This window comes from Atta colombica, unplaced genomic scaffold, assembly GCF_001594045.1.
Source record: "Atta colombica isolate Treedump-2 unplaced genomic scaffold, Acol1.0 scaffold274, whole genome shotgun sequence".
Taxonomy (NCBI): Eukaryota; Metazoa; Arthropoda; class Insecta; order Hymenoptera; family Formicidae; genus Atta; species Atta colombica.
Genome location: NW_017259375.1, coordinates 2,478,111 through 2,502,685, shown reverse-complemented (window position 1 = coordinate 2,502,685; position 24,575 = coordinate 2,478,111). Strand labels below are relative to the sequence as shown.

The 24,575-nt window shown below is 33.3% G+C and overlaps 1 protein-coding gene across 1 annotated transcript in view; it reads right to left on the bottom strand.

The window, feature by feature from the left end:
• LOC108689635 (synaptogenesis protein syg-2-like) overlaps positions 1–24,575 on the bottom strand; it is a gene marked incomplete at its 3' end in the record, with an annotated part of 148,728 nt that overhangs the window by 80,573 nt on the left and 43,580 nt on the right. The window contains exon 3 of the mRNA XM_018196489.1: positions 13,048–13,253. Within this exon, the coding sequence (XP_018051978.1) occupies positions 13,048–13,253 (206 nt within the window). The remainder of the gene's footprint in view (positions 1–13,047; positions 13,254–24,575) is intronic.

Genomic DNA, 24,575 nt, shown 5'->3' with positions numbered 1-24,575 from the left:
ATTATTTTGAACTAAATCGGAATACTTAAAATTTATAAACAGAGTGTGCAGAGAAGATTATTAAATTAATCAGTTAATACTAAATATACAATTATTTAATATTAATGTCCTATATTTCTATGTCAATAATAAATGATAGTTGATTCAACTTAAATAAATATTACAAATATCGAATTTTATTCGCTGGTGATCCTTTCATCGGAAAACAATTTTCACTGGAATAGCTGCGTTGTTGGTTGACGATCGCCCGCCCAACTCACGGTAGAGAAATATACGGCCCTTTGAACCAGCGTGTTAAAAAGAAAAGATGAAATCGATAAGGACGATAGAAAGATGGAATTCTGCGGGATATCGAACGTTCACTCGAAGACGGACGAGCTCTCCGATGTGGAAAAATATGGCAGGTGGACCGTCCGCGAATCTCCCTGTCGGTTTTCTTTTGATGCCAGGACGCGGTTCTACCGAGAGAAAAGAGCCGAGAAATCCCAAGGATCAGGAATCTGTTATGATTCACGACGTATCGTGCTATCGACCTCATTTTTTTATATCGCGTTACGACACTCACTATAATGACTGCACACGTGATAAATATCTGGATGATATATCCAAAACATTGCATGTCTGCGAATAATCTAATCGACCCAATTTATTTAATCCTTAAATGCAATATATTGAATACTGCTAATTGTAAAGAATCGTATTCATTTAATCCTATAAGAAGCTTATATTAGCTATTAAAATACTGCTATAAAAATTAAAGTAGCTAGAAATTCCTTCAATTTAATTCATGATAAATTTTTTCTTCGACATCTAGAAAATTGTTTTCATAATTATGAGTTATATTTTGATCAAAAAATAATTATGGAACAAATATTTTTGTATATATTTTTCATAAGAAACATTAATTCCGCCACGATGATTCTAGTTTACAGGCATTTCTTATAAAAACAGACATAAATTTTTATCGAAAAAAGCTATTGATTTCTGCTTAACCGATCTGATTAAGATAGAGAAATTTACATAAAGCGAACCATCCAAAGCACGGATCAAGAAGCGAATAAAAAATCGAAGAATCAACAAGGATATGGATATGGAGGTGCTCGTCGTATGATTGATGGACAGCTCCTTGAGTTTTGTTCACGATACCTATTTGAAGAATATCGCGATATTTTCTCGTACGATAGAACTCGTTTCTTGGACGCTGCGTTTGAGAATGGAAAAAGATTCAATTTAAAAAATAAATTCACACTAGAAAATTTTTGTGTCACGTCGCAATTTATGACACGCCTTGATGTATCCGTCTGTTTAATAAAAAATATTATTTTACTTGTATATAAAATCTTTGAATTTTTCTTTAAAAAGAAAGATGTTTTAACAATGCACAGTTTTCTATCTTGGCACAAAAAGAATTAATTAGAAAAACACTTTAATTCTAATTGTATTGTTTGACAATATGTATTCAGATTTCGTGTTTGACTGAAAATGAAATCGTCAATTTTATTACAAAGCTTATTTCAGGAGTTATACGTACATTAAGAAAATAATTTTTTATTTATTTGACTAGATTAATTTGTTTTTATTTCTCCCGTTAGAGAATGTATATATAAGTAAATATAATATACATTTGACTTGAATACATACATTCATCAAAAGAAATATAATAAAGACGAATTAAATTAATTCAGTCAAATGAACAATTTTTTTCTCAATGTAATGAATAAAATTGTATTAAATGGCTGTTACTAAATTTTTACCTCATCTTGAGAACTTTCAAGTAATTCGGTAATTAAATCTCATTCTCTTAAACGATTCTCTTAACGTGAATAAAAATGTAATGATTAATTGTTTTCACGAACTACAAAAGTTCTCACGTAACACCGAAAAAATATAACTTGCCGGAGGTATTGCGCTATGAAAACGGAAAATTTTCAGCTCGCAATTATAACTTTTCTCGCATTAAATAGAAGTCGACGACGCTTTAAATTGTTTCCACAAGAAAGAGCAGCAACCTATTTACTATTTTTACTGAGTTAAACGAAACGCAATATACAAGTCACAATACCGCCGTGCAAGTTTTCGACCAATGCAATGAGAGTTTTCCATTGCCCGTTAACGTTCCGAGGAGTTTTCACGAAGAGATCGCAAATATATTTGATGTCACGCGACGAGGAAAGTGTAATATGATGGTATAAGTCTTCGTCGCATTCGTTTTCTGCTCTTTAAGCGGTCAACGTTCCTCGGAATGGGCGATTGCGAGATTTCCTTGGAAAACAGAATGCTTTGAAATCTCTGAGACTTCTTCCGACTAATGAGCGCCGTGCTGTTTTCGTAGTATGGAGAATAAAAGAAGACAAGAAATTGGCTTGCTATTTTCACAAATATAAAGTCAGAATTTTTTTATCTTATGATTCTAATGCCAACTAAATGTTATTTTCATTATGTAATAATAAAATTGCACAAGCTCAATATCATTTAACATAATAAATAAAAAAAACATTATAGCTATATAATTTTAAGAAATTATGTAGAATTATAAAATTGTAAGTATAAAAAAACAATAATTAGATAGAAAGACTAGCGAGAATCAAATGCAGTTCATCTTGGTGTGTAAAATAAGACGATTAATATAATTGATTATACATATAAAAATAAATAATTTGTATGTTTACGGCTGAATTTCGAGCCATAATATATTAAAAAATTTATATAGCCTTACATTTTTATCATACAGATATAATAAAAATGCCTCCTGGATCTTCTGATTGAATAAGTGTCAGTCACACCATAGTAAGCTGAATAGACTATGGACTATTATAATAGTCAGGTAAAGCAGAAAATAAAGATTAAATTACAGCGAATAAATAACAATAGTTAATACAACGCGATGAACGATACACAAAACAAATAAAGATAAATGTAAAAAGGAGTTCGTTACAATTAATAAGTCCTCAATAGACAGTCAATAATTGATGTTTATTGTTTATCAGTTGATTTATTAATTGTACATAAACTTCTTTTTACACTTATTTATTTTTTGTGACATTTGTCGCAATGTATTGCCTATTGTTGTTTATTTTCTATAATTTGATATCTCAGTCTCTGCTTTCATTCTGACTGTTATTATAATCCACAGTTCACTCAGCTGTGACTGACATATACTTAATTTAAAGATTCAAGATCATTCTTATCATTATGTCTGATGAAGAATGTAAAGCTATTAAGCTTTTTTTAATATATTGTAAGACTATTAGAGATGACTCTCGAAATTGAGCTAAAAAATACAAATTTGTAATAATCTATAATAAACTGTGTTAATCGTTTTTTATTCTTCGAAAACCACGTTTTCATTAATTACGTTAATTCTCCTTTCTTGTTCTTTTTTTATAATTTAACAGTCCTAATCATTTGTTTATATAAAATGTTATTAAAGAGAAGAATAAATAATTTATAAGACATTTTTTTAGAAATACTCTATTTTAATTAAATAAAAAATTTATATAATTGCAAAAATAACATTTTAAAATTTATGAAAGAAACAAGCAATACATCTTACTCGCGATCGTACTTTTCGTAATAAGAGCTGTAACATGTCGTATAGAACAGCCAAGTTCTACACTTCTGTGGCACAAGTTTCCCGCGGATCCGCCATCATCCTTCAGACCTGTCCGGCGGCGAAGTTTTCGGATTGGACGATCCATTATTGAGGCTCGTTTCGTCTCTGATTCATGATTTTTTTAGAATCGCACCTAACCGCGAGCCCGAGGCAAACTTCTGCCATCCTTCCTTCTTTTATGTCTTTCCTCGTCCACTCGGTCGAACCGCGTTTTCCGCTTCGAGAGAAACTTTCCGCATTGGATCGCGCATTGATCTACGAAAATGTGTCGACTTCGCTGAGCGTACATTTTCATTATCATGTAACGACGAATCATAGCTGTGATAAATCTACAAGATTGCACATCGATGGGATAATATATATTTATCAAAAGACTTATGATGCTGATGGAATCTTCGGTATCATAATTTATACGGAATTATACGGAATTATTTCTTTTCGACAAAAATTCTTCAGAGTGTAATTATGCGAATGCTGATGCCACTAATTACGCGAGCACATGTTTGCAATTGGTGAGTTAAGTTATCCTTTAACAGGATAAATGCCGTTTTGAAATTAAACAGGCTTTACTTTGACAGAAACTTAATTTAAACATTAATTACCAGGTTATTTAAGGTGAAACTTCTAAAGTAATTATAGATTGCGATCCCCTCAAATATTCATGGGTGCTCTATAGATACACATAAAAGAATATTTTTCTTAACATCAATAGTAATAGCACACGGTGCAAAATTTGCGATAAATTAATAATTATGCTCGTTAACTTGTTTATTAGTTCAGCAAACGCGTTCTTTTCATTGTTAATTGTATAATTTAATAATGGAGCAAAATGCATATGTCAAGTTAATAATCAAGGTACACGGAAAGAATTTTTTTTTAAATTTACCCAGAAAATATGATAATTGTGGTACAATATAATATTTTAAAGATTTCTATCGTGCATTTGAGTAAAATTAATCAAATTTATTTTATATTTTATTATAGTTTTATTAATTAATGAGAGAAATTTACATAAAATTCTTCGGAATACAATGTTGCCCCACGATTACCATATCTGAAGGGTAAATTTTAAAAGAAAATTCTTTCCGTACAGCTAAGCGCAATCACCCCAAAAAATAAGCGAGGAATTCCTCTTAGCAGCATTTCTTCTAAGCAAAATTCTTACATGAATGAGAGAAGTGTATATTTATAACACGTATATCGATAAAAAATGAGGATACGTGAGTTATGATCAAAAATAAATTTCTTCATAGAAAATTCTATTATAAGAATTTGAATAGCTTTTTGAAATAAGAGGATATACAAGATACAAGTGGCATGTTTATTTGTTGGAAGTTTGTCATCTATGTGCGCTACCATAGCTACGCATCAGTGCACGATCTTCTAGCATTAAGAGCATTGCAGTTTTAAATCTACCTTTTGGTCATACAAAATTCCTCTACTTATAATATTTTCTTGAGATCATATATAGATAAAAAATCCTCTGACAGCAACATCGCTAAACGGCAGAATATTTTTTTGGGAAGGGGAGGGGGATGATCTATCTATTATATTGCGTGAGAAAGAAAATTCTTTGTGATATACGCTCATGTCGGAGAGTCAAGAAACGCGAAAAATATATCGGACGAATACTCGTTTGCCAACGGCAAACAGAGGAACATGAGAGAAGAACAGGAGCAAGATTCGACCCGATGGGAAATGGCGGTCTGGACGCGCCCGAGTCGCAGCTTTGAATTTTCTATGGAATTTGCTAACGATAAAATACGAGCTCGCCTGTTCCGTCATACTAAATTTCAGAATGTGTCCGCTCGGCTTCGTTCTTCCTATTCGGGGCGAGTGCCACCCCTTTCCCATCGCTCCCTCCCGTAGAGAGCACTAAGCGACGTGAACGTCGTTCGCGGAATATATCCATCATCCTCAAGCTCGTGGTATTTAATTTTCATGAAAGATTCTGAATCCCAGACGCATTCGAGAAGAAAAACAGTCAGGGAAGAGACTACCGTTTATCGAGGACAGCGCAAGAAGGGTAAACTCGGAAGAAAAGGCTTTAATGGTGAAAGCGATTTTAAGGCATTATCTCCCATTAACTACCCGTTTGAACGGTGAAAGATTTTATGTCAGTGAGCGACGTGCTACAATGTATTTTATAGACAGCTAAAAGGAAGCATATATTATATTAGATACCTATATAAATATTTATACCTATTTTCTCTTACAAGTTTTTATTTAAGTAAAATTTATTTTGATATAGTAACTCTCCAGCATTACTCCTAAATTTTCGATCAGAGCTAGTTTACATTCTGAACCGGTAGGAGAAACAGCATATACTTTTTATGGCTTCGAACTACATAAAAATCTGAAAAAAATTCTAGTCCACACTTGTGAAACCTTTAATAATAAGTTTCTATTATAATAAAAACTGAATTGTATTTTATTGTTACATACTGAAATCTCAATAAGAATTTTAAGAAAACGTGATAGCGATTGTGCCTTAAAAGGTACAGCGTTGGAGATTATAATATTAGGTGTAGTAAAAAGAAATCCATTATTTTTGCATGAAATTGAATGGATTTCTTTTTACTACACCTAATAATTATAGCTGTTAAAATCAAATGTATTGTTTCAAAAAACTGATTGTTTTTATCATTTAAGAAAAATAATAATCTTTGAAATTTTAATTTTTATGAAATAGATTTCGATATACATCTCTAATCTTTTTTAAATTATTGTGATGATATTTATGCGATATTTATATTGCACTCAGAAAAATATTATGATAGCAAATAAGTAAAGATAACAATAGTTTGTATTGTAGAATTATTGCATGTGTATATAGTTAATTGAATTATTTTATAATTGTAATAACTACAAAATAGTTGATTCAATTACATATATTAATTCTATATATAAAACTTATTTTACAGATTACTTTTATGGTTGTTATCATTACTAATCGTTTACGATATTATTGCACTTTTATTTCACCTCGCAACATTCGCGCTTAAATACTTCGAATGAAATCAAGTTAGACAGGCTTAATTATTTCCCCTTTACGGTAACGAGATGCTCGTCACTGGCGGAAAAAAGAGCAAATCAGGGATGACAAAGCCAGTTTTTGAATGCCCTCGACAATATCGGGTATTTTCAATCCTCTCAAGAGTATGCCGTTCTTTCTTCATGAAAGCTGACGAGTAATCACCGATAAAGGGGGCTTAAAGGAGAATATCCAGCGTGAAGTATCGATTTCAAGAAATCATGATATCACTTGCCCTGACGAGACGCAATTCCAGCGATTCCAACGCAACGCGTCTCGTTCGGGATTACGGGATCTATCTACACCCTTCAGAAAGTTCGCAGATGAGAAAGGATTGAAAGGATGCAGGAGTTCGAGAATGCAAACGATTATATAAATTTTAAGATTAATACTATTATTGATTCTGTCTCTAATTCAATTCAATGTTACTTCGCATATTTCCTAAAATTTTTCAAAAATATATTTACCTTCCATGAAAAATGATAATCTTATGAGCAAACAATATATTATCACATTATAAAGATTCTAACTGAATTTAAATAATATTCATATTATTGACGATTGTAATAATTATCAGTAATTAAAAAATTAAAACAGCATTATGTAAAATAATTTGAAATAAAATTAAAATTATTTGAAATAAAAAATTGTAATCTAAATTTTTCAATTTATTCCATCATCGTTTATATTAGAAAGCTATTAATCTTTTAAGTATGGCTTCATTGAAAAAGCGTTTTTTATCTAAAGTATCTTCAAATTTAATTAGTTACAGTGCTAAAAATAATTTGTTGGATTACTAAAATACATATTGAATAGAAAATTATTAAAATAATTAATAAGCGTTAAAGCATTGATGAAAACACTGCAAAAAATTTTAACATTCTAATAATCAATTTGAACATCCTGCGATATTATTTTGATAATTCGAACAAAATTATTTTCAGAGCTGTTTAGCTACATTTTTAGATATTTTAGCAAAATCGTTCTTCTTATTTTCATTTAAACTGATTAAATTGATAACTAAATTAGATTGATAACTGATTAATTAGTATATACGTACATATACGTACGCGAGTACACGTATATACACAGATAAATAGAAAACAACTGAGCAATCAATTAAGTGGATAAAGATTAACATGGCCATACGTTAAATAAGTGGCCAGGATAGGTGAGACAAGGGATGGTACGAAACTAATTTGGCCGTAAGCGGCGATTAGACATCCCTGAGGCGCGCATAGAAGAAGACAGAGAGGATCTAGCGCTCGTCAAAATCTAAAGTAAATCCTAATCGGATTAACATGAGTCGACTCAACACCCGAGCAGCTTTTGTCTCCAAGTTTCAACGACGACGGCAACGTTTTGGGCTCCTTGGGGCGTGCGTTTCCTTTATCCAATGAGCTAACGACTCGAAGTCTAGAAGCAGGAAAATTGCGTTGGCGACGAGGAAGCGCGACGGTAAGGTGTATGCACGATACATCGAGAAACATTGTTGATGCGAGCGAGGTTTATTTTTGGCTTATGAGAATAACTTTTTTAATAAGCAACTTGAAAATGGCGGATACTGAAAACGATATAGCAAACTTAATTAAAGGAATTGAAGGAATGAAGGAGATGTGAATAAATGTACTTCGAAAGATAATTGTAATCAGTAGACGCTCACGTAAAAGAAAGAGCGTAAAATTAAAAAGAGAAAAAAAATAAAATTAAGAGAGGCATAAGCATCGGATATCGCGTCAATGAATTAATCTTGATAGGGTTGTTTCAACTCTTCGAGAGCGGATATACATAACCGAGAGGCAATGGATTCTCTGCTCCTTCCTTCTCGCACACATACACATATACATATAATGCATACACTATTGCAATGTCCGTCGTTCGCTTCTCTCTACGTCGAGGTGCTGTGTGCCTCTGAATTAACTCGAGCTCCGACGGACACTGCGCTCGCGCGCGTCGAAGCGTAAAACGAAGCTCCGCCACTATCGCAGTGTTTCGATGGCCTTTCGCCTGCGAGATGTATCCCCCTATTCGATTACGTTTCTCCCTTGGATGAGTTCGGGATACTCGGACTAACAATGAGAGCAGATTGTTTAAGTTAGCGATGCGCGACGATTCGAGTCATTTTGCGATGTTTGGTCGAATTTTGATTAAAAGAAAGCAGCGTGGATTGGCCAACTTTGAATCATGATCAATTTTGACTTAATCTTTAGTATTTAGTACGCGTTTATGCAATAAACTAAATCAATCCTTCAGCATAATATTTCCAACTCGATCGATTAATTTCCTTCGACTGAAAATTGAAGTTTACGAATTGCACCTTTCTAACATCCAAATAGATGGGAAAAATTTATGATGAATGAGAGAAGATAAATTAAAAAGAAAAATGATATATCGAGATTGTTTTGAAAAAGTTCTCTTTAGTAACGTATGATGATTAATTGATAATTAATTTGGTCAACGCGAGATGTTCTCTTCATTGTAATTTAAATATTTATCAAAATTAATAAAAAGATTATTTCAATAATAACGAAAAGATTTCAAAAAACGAGACGACTTTAAAAATTTTTACCTACATTTGAAAGTCTATCCTTTTTTTACAATAACTTTTAATTATAAGTACTTTTTTAGGAGTATTTTTAAGAAGAATAAAATATTTTTTAAGAAATACAAAATTATTGTATTCCTATTATTTTTTTTATCAAATTTAATTTAATAATTTCACTTGTTCTTCTTCTGTAATTTCCTGATATAGCCACTTCATGCGATTAGTTTACACTGTCACGCAAATTCTTAATATCCACGTTTATATAATCCTCTCTTTATGAATTTTGAAGAACTTCAAAACCATCTCATCGGTCTTCATCAGGACATGAAATCGCAACTCGCCTTTTAAATCGACTTAAAGGCCGATCGATGGCTAAATTAAGTTAGGTGCTTCGTGAAAGCTACTCGCTATGGTGCACCAGAGAATCTCTCCTTGGAGACCGACAAGATATTGCAGTTCTATTAAGAGACAAGAGCGAAAAGCCCATTTTGGACTTTCGGCGCTTTCCAGAAGCAATCTCTCGAACTTCAAGTTCGGCCGCACGACAAAACCGGCAAATACGCACTATCGACGATCGAAGGTATTATGAAATTGAGATAGAGAGATGTAAGTTACTACTTATTAAAGGATGGCGGACTTTGAGGAACAAAATCTATTGTCATTATAATAGACAAAAAGGCAGCGGCAGATAAATAAATGCACTTATTATTGTATACGAACTTATAAGATAAATGTAGATACTAACTAGTGGACAGTTAGTGGATATGACCTATTTGTTGGATAAAAATGACAAAAAGTTTTAAATATTATCTAAGCTTTTAATAATATATATATTTTATGTTATGATTCAAAATAAATTCGTTGTTTATAAAAACTTAATAACAAATTTATTCAGAATTGTATATATCATTAAAAACGTGATATTTACTAAAATTTTTGTTCAACAATTGGGTCATGCTCATTAACTGGTATATTTATCTTGAATTACAATTTTACTTAGAATTACAATTTTATCAAAGAGATTTGCTTCAGTTACTCAAGTCCGACGGCAATTGACACGCATGAGTTATACATATAATTAAAAGATGTATTTTAAAAAATTCAAGATTATTAAATATCAAAATTCAATCTCGATTGTAACAGTCTATTTTTCCACACTCAATTCATATTCATGTAACAGTTCAGATTAACTTATTATTGTTTAAACAGTTTTGTTATTCAAAATGTTTGTCGAGTTGTTTGTTTGAAAATTAGACATTCTGTGTCAAGAATGGAGAGAATGAATATATTTATTATATTATTCGTTCATCGCACATTAATCCTTGCGCGCTATCCGAACATTAATATCCCATTTATTCCCGAGCTTCTATTTAAACATTTTCAATACTTCCAGCAATTATGCATAAGCGTACATATACGGTAATTACGTTTGATTTCGCTCGTACATCGGATAATGTTATTCGCCATTATGGAAACGCGAAACACTGTTGCATAACTTTCTATAAAGTGGAAATTGAACTTTCTGTACGGGTTGACGCGTACCTCGCATCGATTTGGCATCAAGTATTAATTACCGCATTGTGATATCCATTCCGCGCCGTCAAGTTGGTTGCGCGTTGTAAACGCGATGATTATTTTACATGAGATAAAATAATATTATGATACGTTGTTATTTCAACTGTACGTGAGAGCTCATTACAGCAAAATCAATACCGCTTTATTAAAAGTAAATATAAAATAGTTCTAATATATATATTACCATATAAAAAACAGAATTAAAAAAATTATCTAATAGATTAACATCATAAATTTTTTTCAAATTATATAATCTCTCTCGGTTTATACATTTTAATATTAAAAAAACAAATTTAGTATTACCAATAGCAGATTTTGTCCATATTTCCATTTTATAACAACTCTGATGCATTATGCAATTCATCATTATTTAAATAAAAATGTTATTCACGCAGAAAATAGAAGAAATAAAAGAAAAGTCTTTATCTGTTTCCACGAAAAAGAGAGAAAGATAATATATTTTATATTATCTCGAAGTGAAATTTATTCATAAATTTAATACTACGTCATTATTTAAATCATAATTTAAAATATATTCGAAAATGAGAGATACCGATTACAAAGAATTGATTGATAAAAAAATATTCTTTATTTCCTCAAATAAATAAATCATCTTTAAATAAATTCTGAACAAAGCGTAATACTTATATTATGCGTAATACTTATATTCGTAAATTGAATATAATATTTTATCTTTCTAATTATCTTGTTAAATAATTTATTTATCAATTCAGATCAAAATGTCACGTAAATCTCCAATTCGAGATTACTTGAGCATGATAGGTGATCGTTAAATGGGTAACACTCAACTGCCAATTATCGACGATTTATCGACGCAAATAATTCCGGATTTATTACTAAGGGAACTCGACGATTTGATGATCGTGAAAGAGTGAATCGAACTACAGACGAGCTAACCAATCGACCCTCAGCGTGATCGTTTACAGAGGATCGCTTTCAATGGTCCGCTGATTGTACGAGTGGTCCTTCAATTCTGGATTAACGATTATTCTTGAGACCGGCTTTGCCCGATCGCCGCCGAGTATCGGCGGTCAGTTCCGTCGAGTTACTCCCCGTCGAGAACAATTTTGTGAAAGTTTAACGAGCCTCGAACTAGTTCCGCGCGAAAAGTTCAAGTTTCCGTTCTTGAGAAACGAAAACGACCTGCCGAGTCCAGATCTCAAGATTTATATTATTAGAGAGGAGTGTCTCTATTCGTAGTTCTTGTCTATGTCCGATAGTCACATCGCGGCTGACTGCTGCCATTGCAAACAATCGTAAACTGTAATCGACTCACATATAGTATATCATTGTGTGTCACCTTTAAATATTAACAATTATATTTCCGTCACATGAACCAGTTTAAGAAGTATATTTGGATTGATGCAGAAAACAGAGACTTTATTCCTTTTTCAATGAACCGGAAACTAGTTTTTTACGAAAAGATCAAATTATGTCACAAAATAAAAACTTGAGTCGATATCTTGCAGTTATATCATTATATATGAGTTGCCCGTTTATAGCTTTCATTTATCGAATAGTCGTGATATTATTGTGACTGATTGTTTCGCAAATTGCTAACTGCGACTATCCAATTACGTCACATTAACTTATTATCATATATCGACTATTACATTAACGAATATCATCAATATTAAGTTTCTATGAAGATTTTTCTTTTATATTTCGATAACAATTTATAGGTGTATACACTTTGTTCCTTAAAGTCTCCCACTCCTAATAAGTAATTTATAGATTCGTTCCAATTTGATAACATCATAATTTTTTAGAAATGTTTAGAACATTTTCTAAGAATTTTCTGTCTTATAAGGCTAATAAAAAATGCGTGCAAGAAATAATCAAACAAAAATGATTGTTCGAGTTTAGCGAAAGTTTAACAAGCTTCAAATTAATTCCATATCAAAAATCTAAGTCTTTTCGTGCCAAACAGATTTTTCGAGATATAGATCGCTATGGAAAAATTGATATGCGTGCTTTTTGTTCGCATATACCTACTTAAACATTTATAATGGCAGTCATGAACAAATTATTCCACAGAGTTATAAGTAGTGAAATAATAACTTTTATTCCAAGAATCATGGAGTAAGTAAAATAATTCTTAAATCTAAGAAATGTCAAAATTAATAGCAATTATTACGACAAATATATATGTATACCGCCATAGATCAATTATTTCGTTTTTGGCATAAATGTTTCGCATGTATATATTTTAACGAAGCTTCTATTACGTTCAATTAAAAGTAAGATCGATATACTTACCGATAACGGTGAGATTAACTTTCAAGTTTCTCGTTGGCGAGTTTCGGAAATCGACCCTGCACCTGTAGACACCCTCATCGCTTTGTTGAAGATCCTGAAGTGTCAGCTGCGCCGGTGGACTCGCACGAAAAGACGCTCGATGGCCCCAAAAATGCGCAGCGCTCCACAATTTCGCCTTTCCGAACTGTCGACTTCTCGCATCGTAACTGCAACAACAATCGCAGAAATATCAGTAAAATAATCCAAGTGGGAAATACCCGAGTTTTGTTCATTTATTATTTGGTTAGCGAGATGTTACAGAGCGACACAAAAGTTTGTCCAACAAAATTTTATATGTTTATCAAATCATTATCCTAATTGCAGGGAGACATGATTTGTCATCATTTTGATATTAGAATGATATCTTTTTAATATCATTAAATTTAATGTCGTTTTGAAATAATGACAAATAATGTCAGCTTGCTACATGGATAATGATTTGATAAACACACAAAATTTTTTGTCACTCTGTAATATCTCTGTAATCTCGCTAATCAAAGTTGATTTATCATTTTAACTTTAATGTCATTAATTTAATATTATTGGGAGTACAAATTAGTTCGGTCCGTTTTTTTGTGCATTTATTTCAAAACAAAATGAATGAACAAATCAAAGTATTGTCCATTGCTGCCTACTACTTTTTCCCATCTCTCAGGCAATTTTCGAATTCCATCTCGAAAAAATGACTCTTCTTTGGAGGCGATCCAATTTTAGAGCCAATTTTCAATTTTTGCGAAAGAAGTGAACCGGTGACTTGCTGCATCCTTCGGAACAACCAGTAATCAGAAGGAGCAATGTCCGGAGAATACGGCGGGTGCGGTAAAACATCCCATTTGAGCGTTTCCAAATATTTTTTTATGACTTTAGCGACATGAAGAAGAATAACTTTATCATGTCTTTGCTCGTATTCCGGCCGTTTTTCTCGCAATGCACAGCTCAAACGAATCAATTGTAACCGATACCGATCGCCGGTAATGGAATCGCCAGGTTTCAGCAGCTCATAGTAAACAAGATCCTTTTGGTCCCATCAGATACAGAGCATGATCTTCGAACTATGAATGTTCGGCCGTGATGTTGATGTTGAGGTCGATGGCAATGATTGACCGAGCTTAGCATAGTATTTTTTCTTCTTGGGGTTGTTGTAGAATATTTCTCATCTCCAGTCACAATCCGATGCAAAAAACCTTTTCTCTGTTGTTTTTGAATCAGCTGTTCGCAAGTGAAAAATCGCCTTTCAACGTCTCTCGGTTTCAGTTCATAAGGCATCCAATTTCTTTGTGTTGAATCATTCCCATGGCTCTCAATTGTACAGAAACGGCTTGTTGAGTTACCCCCAATGATTCTGCAAGCTCTTTTTGCTTTGACTCTGATCTTCTTCGAGTAATGCTTCTAATTCTTTGTCTTCGAATTTTTTTGGCTGTCCAGAGCGAGGCTTGTCTTCAACTGCTTGTCTTCAACGCTGAATTTTCCTTGAAACGTCGAAACCATTCCCTACATGATTTATCAGTTGGAGCAATGTCACCATAAACTTCGACAAGCATTCAATGGCTTCAGCCACATTTTTTTTCCAATTAAAGCAGAAAATCAAAACCTCCCGCAAATGCTGCTTGGTTAACACAAAATTCGACATTTCAAACACAGTAAAAATCAAGGTTTTTGTATGAAACTCAAAGCGATATAAACTGAATATTATTAGCAAATGTTTAATCTCTCTGAAACCGCCAAAATCAGCTGTCACTAAGAACCATTCATAACAGCTGGATATCTTTAGGGAAACGGACCGAACTAATTTGTACTCCCAATATTAAATTTAATGTCATTTTGACATTAAAATAACGAGAAATATCATCAGCTTGCTATCTAGATGATATATGTAACAAAAAAATAAACACTAGAGAATGTTAATTACATCTTATTAAATGTAAAGATTTTGCATCAAAAGCTTTTGTCAGTTAGGGAACTAAGGGCCACTCTTTAATTGTCTGGAAAAGTTTATCTATAAAAAGATGCACGGCCATGAATGCGTTTCTGAAGCGCTTATATCAAAGTTAAAAGTGACTATTTTTGAAATTGATTATTATTTTTTATATTTAATTAATAAGATAATTAATAAGATAATTAATAAGATATAACTCTGATAGTTCAAAGCTTGTTTACATAAATATACATTACAAAAGATTTGATAGACACAAAACTTTGTGATTAAATTTTTTTTGTCACCCTGTGGTCTCAAAATTGGCTTACAAGTTTTTATTAAATCTCAAATAATATTCTTAATCCAGAGCAGTGAAAAAACGCGGAACTGAAAAAAAAAAAAGAAACAGATTGACCTATATCTTATATCAATTGTAGAATTAAGCATACCCAACTTCATAAGAAAAGCGTATAAGTAATACAGAAAAGAATTTATGCCGCTGATTTAATATAACGCAAAAGATTTCAAAGTGAGTTCTTATCGTGAGTCCATTGCACGTTGCATTTACAGTGAGAAGTCTGTTTGCAACTGATATATCTCGTCTGTGCTCGGCGAGCTTCGCGGAGTGTCCTCGGGCCGTGCATACAAATCACGGGATTACCACCGCGAAATATGTCCGTTCACGGAGTTAAATACCACAGTTTCGCGTGTCGCAAATCGCGGCGCCAAGTCGCGTAGTTCGCGACGCCGTCCACCGCACGATACTCGCATTTGTCAGCTCGACAGAAACTTTACTCCTCGGGAGTAACAGAGTTATTTTAAAATCTTTTCCTTGCGCGGCTCGGGAAAAAAAATAAAGAAGAACAAACGGAGGAAGAGACCGAGAGTGAGCTAAATAATGCGGGTTAAGTTGGCTAACAAGATGAAAGTAAATGGAAGAACGAATGGCCAACGACCAAAGTACGACGCATTATACACCCCCGGCCACTCTTATCTGGCTTCGGCCAATTTTTCACCAAACTTTCGCAATTCGTCATAGTCGAGGAGAACCCTGCGAGAGGTGAAGCTCTTCGCCTATCCCTCTCGAAATCGCCCGGGCTCAAGAAGATCCAATACAGACTGAGAGAAGTGCACTCGACCGAGAGAGTCAGATAACCCTTTACTTCCCAGGTCAGAGCTTTCCGGAGACGGTATTAGGTCTTGCTGAAAGAAGAGGCAACTCCGTGCGCGCGCGCTATATTGTTCGTTATGATCTAACGGGTAATCTACAAATACGGAGATATACTGTGGTGTATATAATCTAATTTATCTCTCCAATTTATTTAAAATCCGCCGTGCTCTATTCTTTTGTCGTAAAAGAGTACCGCATAAATTTCAGAATGTTTCAGAAATGTAGAGAATGCCGATTCTCAGCACTTTCAAATATATAGGAATGCGTCTCCAAATTGTTTCTCCAAACGTGCTCGCTTCCGCTTATTATGTATACAAAATATCTTTTCTTATTCATCAACACCAAGAGTTGTCTGTTACTCCTTAAAGTCAACTTATGACACAGGTGCATCCTGCTTCTTGTACGTGCCTTCAATTATTATCGAGGATGCTTGAATGTAAGTTCGTAAGTCTAATCGAGCAACGGAGTTGAGACGGGCGAAGTTGGCACAATAAGATCCAAGCTCGCGCCGTCGATCGCGCCCGCAGCGTCGAGAACGACACCCAAGTTTCGGGGTTGCTGTCACTGAAATCCTTACAGTTGCTAAGACAAATTGGATCGGTTTTTAATGAGCACGATGACTCGAGCGGAAGCAACCCGCAAATTTAACAGCGCGACACGGTGCGGCTCATAGCGTTAACCCGCCTGTCGAGCTAACCTTTGTGATTTACGCAGTCTACGTGAAATTTAAAGGGTCCGCGAACACACGTCGACGGCAAAAAGGTCTAATTGCAATGGACAGCTGCTCTCCGAGGCCGAGCGAGTAAATCCCTCGCGGAAAATTTTATTTGCAAAAGTCGGCCACGTTGTGTCGCGTGGATAATTAAGCATGAAGGCGAACGCTGCTAGTGGAACGTTGAAAAGCGTGGCACCACATACAGCTGTATCCAATCATTTCGCTCTGATTAAAACGTTATGCTCTACCTATGCATAATATTACTTTTGTAAAAAGTTTGTATTTTTAACAATTATTATATCTTGTGTGTATATTTATATTTGTATCTTGTACAATAATATTATATCTAGTATACGTATTCAATTTGAAAAAATTACGAATTGTTTCAGATCTGAAAATTATTTTATATAAAATTTTATATAAAATTAGATATATATGAATTTGCGAATAAAAATTACAGATTCGCGTACATACAGATTTCGCATATATTGTTTAAGTTAATAATTTCATTTTCCACGATTAAACAAATTTAATTTTTAAAGAGTGTTGTTTATATTAAAGTTTATATTAATTAAATTTTATTTTATTGGCTATCACTTTATAATTCTACAAATACGAAATGCCAAACGTTTTACGAGATAATAATAATAATAATAATAATAATAATAATAATAATAATAATTCATTTATACATTTTATTCCGTTAAAGTTTTTTCAACTCATAAAATGTATATAAATATACGTTTATATTTCAATACGTAAAAGCAGAAATAAATTATAAACTATGCATTTAAAGAGATAAAATTACAGGAAACAATGTATAACGTGACATTCGATAAAAACGAAATTTATTTGACGAACAAATTTATCATGCGAAATGAAAAGTTGAAGAAAAACGTTACAATCTGCACGGATTTATTACATATAAAATATATGTGTAAATGTATGTGTGTAATATACAATTATAAATCGTATAGTGTTGTAAAGCGGAGAATGCACTTTTTAAGCGAGAAATGTATGTGTATAAATTAATATGTCGCGGAAATTTTACTGATTAATGAAAATTAATATATAAATAATTATGATTGTAATTCTCGGAATGTTGTCGCGTTTCAGAACGTGTCACAGGTATTTTTCAAATAATTATCATTCGGTGAAATTTTAATTAATACTGTCAACGATTCATTAGTGCCGTCGGAAATAGCAATTGCAAGCAATAAAACACGTCACGATTGTGTAAATTCTGTCACGCGCTTTGACGGAAAATTTTTTCACATGTCTAGATTGTCACAAAACTATATTATGAATTCTATTAGAGGACGTCTATCGCGCTTCAATGGAAACCTTTTTTCCATATAGTTATGTATTAATTATTTTATTGCACTCGCTGTTAAAATATTAATTATTCCTAGAAATTAATATAAAAATCCTAAAGATGTCAAATGGTTTTATATACACATATTTTGTTTATAATATATTTGTTACATTTTGTAAAATGTAAGTGACATTTTTAATTTCTATTTTAATTTTTCAAAAAATAAGTAATTTTAACATGTAAAAAATATTAAAATTAAAATGACCAGTTTTTTTAAATCCTTTTTCTATATGTATATCAAGGCGTTTTTTACTAAAAGAAAAATATAAATTCGTAATGAATATCATAATTAGAGAAACGCTACTAAAATTTTTTTAGGACCTACTCGTACAATTTTAACATCTGTTAAAACTTTATATATTTGATAAAATAATATCAATGTTTAATATTTTATTTAATTTTAATATGACCTCTATTTTATCATCATCTTTTACATAGGCATTGTAATAATACAACTAATTTTAGCTATCACTTGGTAGAGATTAGGTAGCGGAACTTTAATCTGTAAATGAGGACGAGTGGTAAGAAGGATCGAAAGCAAAGAAAAAAAAGAACTAAGATAGAATAAAAAGGCAGATAGAAAATGGAATGAAGGTGGCAGATGGCCCCTAAACAAATTAAAATAATCGCTGGGTCTTGCCCGAAAGCTGCGCCGGCACCATCGGTCTAAAAGAAGGTCCTTCCATGAATGCAGGCGGCGTTGGTGAAACGAATGTTGCGCGGTGGAGGGTGAGTCGTAAGGGGGACTTAACCACTCTCGGGACTCTTAAAAGGAGCTTAACTTTGCGCATAAAATTAAGGCATTGTAATTGCAGACGGCATCGCCACTGCGACAGCACGTTCCCTTCCCTTTTCTTCGCAGATTCTTCCTTCCGTTACCTTCCTTCGCTGACCATTCTTCGCAGCTTTCGTCTTAACCCTTCTATAGCTCACTTCGATATTGATCTCATACCCCTTTTACTGACAAGAAAATATGATTTTTCCTCACTAATTTCGTTGCGCACTGCGCTGTCACGGCGATGACGATGATAAAATTATTTTTAATGTAGGAGTATGCATATCCTTAAATTCCTATCAGATTATTAGGGCAAATATTACGAATGATCATTTTTCGAAAGATGTGAATGAACTCAGAAAATATACATTCTTCATGATCGTTTTTTTTTAAATTATATTTTTTATTAAAGATTTATCTAAATTGAGAAGAAAACTCGATAGTTAAATTTAACTTAATAAGAAATATATATCAAATTAAAATATAATTAAATCAAATTTTTTCTGAAATTTAGATGAATCTTTTAATGTATCTTTTGATATATTTTTCGTAAATAAGAATTTGATTAAATCATTAATTTCTTTTGCATTTTGCAACTTTTAAAAATTATATGAGTACTATTTTTATATTAAAATTCTATATTTACGCTCTTGCTTTTATAAAATTTTTTGATCTCTATATATATAAATCTTATTTTTCACGCGCTATTATTCCATTCGCTTTGCTGTGTAATAATATGTCAATTTTATTCACTATTTTATCATTCGAAAGATACCTAAATAAAAACCTGGAGAATTAATATATCGCGAAACGACAGCGACATTAGAATAAAACGAGATCATCTTGCCGATTTCCTTCGTTGTTCATGAAATCTATGCTTGTGCGTGTTTTCATTCGAAAGAAATGTGATTTTCTCGGGAATCTCGTTACGTTTCGCATTAGCCGCGGAAGCCCGGACGACGATGATAAAATGATTTTTAATTGCGGCGGATGTGCAAGTCGGAGACGAGCATTGCCACGGCCGCAGGTTTCTCTTATGCAGATTACACCGCGCGGGATGAAGCATTAAATAAATCCCTCGATAAATCCATGATAAAATATGTACCAAGCAATCTCAGGGGGGGATCGTGGAAACTATTTAAGTCATTTGATAATGCGATCGCACTTCATCGTTAACTAGAAAAGTGCTGTTAAAAATCATTGCCATGAAAATCTAAATAATGAAAATTAATTACGGAATTATATGTTAGAAATATATTTGTATAAGGAATAATTTTGCTCGACCTTCCGAATAATTATGTAGGAAACTAGCATGATGCTACATAGAATTTTAACATTCTAAGAATCAGTTTAAACGATCAACATAATTAGTTCAATAATTTCAACAAAATTATTTTCAGATTTATATCTAGCTGAATTTTTTAGATATTTCAAGAAGACTATTCTTTCCAGGAGTATATAAAAAAATCTATTTCAGCTTTCGTTATTAAATATTTTGCTTTTATAAAAGCATATAAAGATGTATTTTATGTGCTTCCCTAACTCTTATTAGTGAAATTTTAACATTTAAAATTATATTATTTCTATATTAGTGAATTATTATGCATTATGATGCATTTCAAAATTTCAGTTTCTAAAGCTTATTCATTAATCTATTTTGATCAATATAATATCTAGATCAATATAATATCTAATATAATATCTATAATATCATCGAATATATATCGCTCTACCATTTATTGAAACAAAACAATAAATTTTTTGTGAAAAAGAACAGCTTTGTAACGTTACGTTCTGCCCACGGCAAATCCACATCGGACATGATTGGTGACATTTAGTTACAAAGCGAGCTTTGCCGATCTCAACACAACGACTTCAATCAAACTTGAATATTTTCAGACGCGATATCATCGCGCGATTCTTTATATCCACCGATTTTAGTCTCAAAATACCTATAGAAAGATTCCGTGCGTTTTCAACCCTTTTCCGTTTTCAATTTCGCCATATCTCTGCCACAGTCCTCGCACTTTACCGACCAAACCTTTCGTAGCAGTGTCGACCTGTCGCCACAGTTATCCCTCTATTCAAATATCACTGCGTTCTGTCATTATTCTTCCAAATGGAATTCATGCCGCGGCATAATGGGACAGAGATATCAAATCCGATCGACGAATATAATATCCGATTACACAGCCGCAAATGGCGGCCGTTTCACGATGTTCCCCGTTATGCCTCCAGTCTGCGCATTAAATCGTAACGCGCAGGCACCAGATACCGCGTCAGCTGATATTCGAGCAGAACATCGAGAATCGGTTTGGTTTCCAATAGCTTTCGATTGTCCTCCGATCGCGATCGCTGGAAAAGTTCGCTCGAAAGCCGAACGAACGATCGATCGCGCTGAAAGGATGGAGTCCCTTGTATTCGCACTTTATGCAATCACATCTCGACAACCTGTGAACGGATTCTATGCCCATAAAATAAATCCATGTAAATAAATGCATGTAAATATATATTCAGTGTAAATATTCCGGAGATTTATATAGCCTTCCAGAAATCAAAACGATCGATTTAACAGATATTCAATTGTCCGATTAAATATATTTGTCAAGAAGAAATCGTTTCTAAATTCAGAAACAATTCGCAAATTTGGCAATTGTTATGAAAAGCATCTGTTTGTAAAAACAAAAATATTATTTTACTGCAGCCTTAGGCACAGATATAAAATATCCTCACTTTATTGTATTTTTTAGAAAAAAAGTGACAATAAAATCCAAGGAAAAACTGACAAAGTATTAAAATTGTTATAAAAATAAATATTATTTTTCAATAAAACTATTTTTTAATTTAGTTTTCGTTAGATATACAGCATTTATGTCAATTTGTGAGCTTTATACCTTTAGCCCTAAGGCAGTAGTTTATTTCACTGAACTAAACACGAAACATTGTAATTACCATGGAGACGCTATACAATCGCGATGCGCTCAAAAGACCGGGGAGAGCTGTATTTACGAACGGGGGTGTTCGTTCACAATACTGCGAAATAGCAAACACCATCAACGTCGATTTAATTTCCTTCTGCATGGCGAACTCACCGCGATATGAAAGAATCTGCGAGCGCAGCTAGCGCGGAACAAAAGGGAACGATATGATAGGACGAAACGGAAGGGAACGATGTTGGAGAAGAGTATTGGTGACAAAGGAGCACGTCGCTGCCGTTGATGCTGCGGTGAGGAAAGATGGAGGATGATCGGGAGAATTTCACAATGCACTCGTTCCAGGCAATCCCGAAAGACGGATGATCGGCCCTGTATCGACTATCCGCGAACTGAGCTCTCATCGGTCGTGCCAAATCGGTTCTTGCTTAAAGGAATCCCGTCGAAAGGGATACCTTGAAAGTCACGGTTGAGTAAGCATCGTACGTCGACGATTCGCTACAGTTGAATTTCACGTCGAATCACGTCGAATAATGTTGCAAGTGAATTGAAAATTGATTTCTCTCCGAAGGGAACGGCGCGCTAGCTCGAGCGCTTGATGAGTCTGACTAGCGCTGGCTGTTTCCATTGCTACCACGATGGAGAGTACGACAGTTTCCTCGACGGTCAACATTTACCGTCTTATTCGGGTTAATTCGGCGTAGGATAGTCACTCATGAATATTATTTAGTCTGATGGCTGTTTGTCTTAGAGGTGGATTGCTTATTCGTGAGAAGTGTGCCAATTGTTTAAGTAAGTTCAAGTAAGATGTCACTGTTTATATACGTTTCATTCATTCATTCAGAAATAAATAAATTATGATGTACATCTATCTTTCTCTATCTTCCTCCCTTTGCAGCGCGATTTTCGGTTCCTTACAATTTAAAATTCTTTTCACTGCACCTTTTTACGATTAAGATGAATAGATGCTAAAAAGCATGAATTTAATTTAAATTTTAAAATGTTTTCTATATTCTCTTAGTAAAATAAAAAATAATAAAAGATCCATAGATATAATATATAGGTACAGACAGCGCATTCTCTGATTTTAACATCTATGGCCGGTATTCATAGTCGGATCTTATATTTAAGACCGTCTTAAGTACACTCTTAAGATGTCATGAACTAATCAAAGAACCGCATTAGCATTTTAAGACATAATTATTTAAGACGGTCTTAAAATAAGAATGTATTATGAATACCGCCCTATTTTTCCTTAAAAAGAATTGAATATATCAGCATCTTTCTTCAATAATTCAATAATTTAGAGAAAGAGAAAGAGAGAGCGAGAGTGAGAGAGAGAGAGAGAGAGAGAGAGAAAATAATTTGCTTTAAGCTTCTCACTCTTTCCAAATCGATAGTAACAACTTCAAATTAACAAAGGAATATGCAATCGTTTATTTCTTTTTATTAGATCTACGGAATAATGCAACATATTTTTAAGAAAGTCAGATGAATGACGTTCGCGTAAATTGACCGAGAAATTGGAGAAGCAAATGATAAATGCAGAAACGAATTGTGAAAAGTTATAAAAAGAAATTTCCGTTATGATTGAGGCTAAGGCAGGTGCAGAAATTGTATGTGCGACAACGATGTTCGAACATGGAACATAATTCTATCGCGTCGGGGAATGCCGAATGGATGTTCGAATCGAATTCCAACTAAGATTGCGGCGGCAATCGCACCAGACAATTGGTGAGTCTATTTACGACGTCGGTCCGGGAACGCACCGAATGGGAGTCAGAATTATTATATTAAGGTGGAAGACAGCAACCAGAATGTACGACGTGCATTATCCTCCTACTTCATAAGCAGCGGAGTTGCTAGGAGCATAGAAAGAGAATATAAAATTAAGGAGAGAATCTCGTATGTGCAGTAATTCCATAAATCTATTTCTTCTTTTTTTCCGCTATTATTTTTTTTAATACATTAGATAAGTAAAAATGATAACGATGAGAAAGGAATGTAAAAGCAAAGAGCCTAAATAATTCCACTTACTGCTCATAACTGCTGCGAATCATGGTTTTCATCTTCGCACTTCTTTGTTCTTTGTGCATTTAATATGAAAAAAGTGACACGTATTTTCACTCTAAAGATAAGCAAGAAAGAACAAGGGGAATAAATATTGCAACTGAAAGAAGAATCCTCGTATCTGCATGCAAAATCATAGTTTTACAAGGCACGCCAAGTTTCCACGTCGCACGGTAAAGAAATCGAGTTTAATTTACCTCGTAAACTTAACGTGATATTTGATGGCTAATCTGACAATAAGAAGATTACATATCCCGCGGGACATTTATATTACATTTCTCACGTTTCTTTTAAACTGGCGCGCTCACTTGCGTTAAGATCCAGTTAAGAAGATAAACGAAATAAACGAATTACTTGGCAAACTGCATTTCCAAATTGCAAATTTCGCGCGAAGGAAACATGCACAGCAAAACACGCAAGGCAAAAATGTCGGCATTATATACAGATTTAACAAATTTCTTTTTTCTCGATTAGTCTTAGAAATGTAACTTATCAAGAGTTAAAATATTAGTTCTTTTAAAGCTCAGAAAAAAAA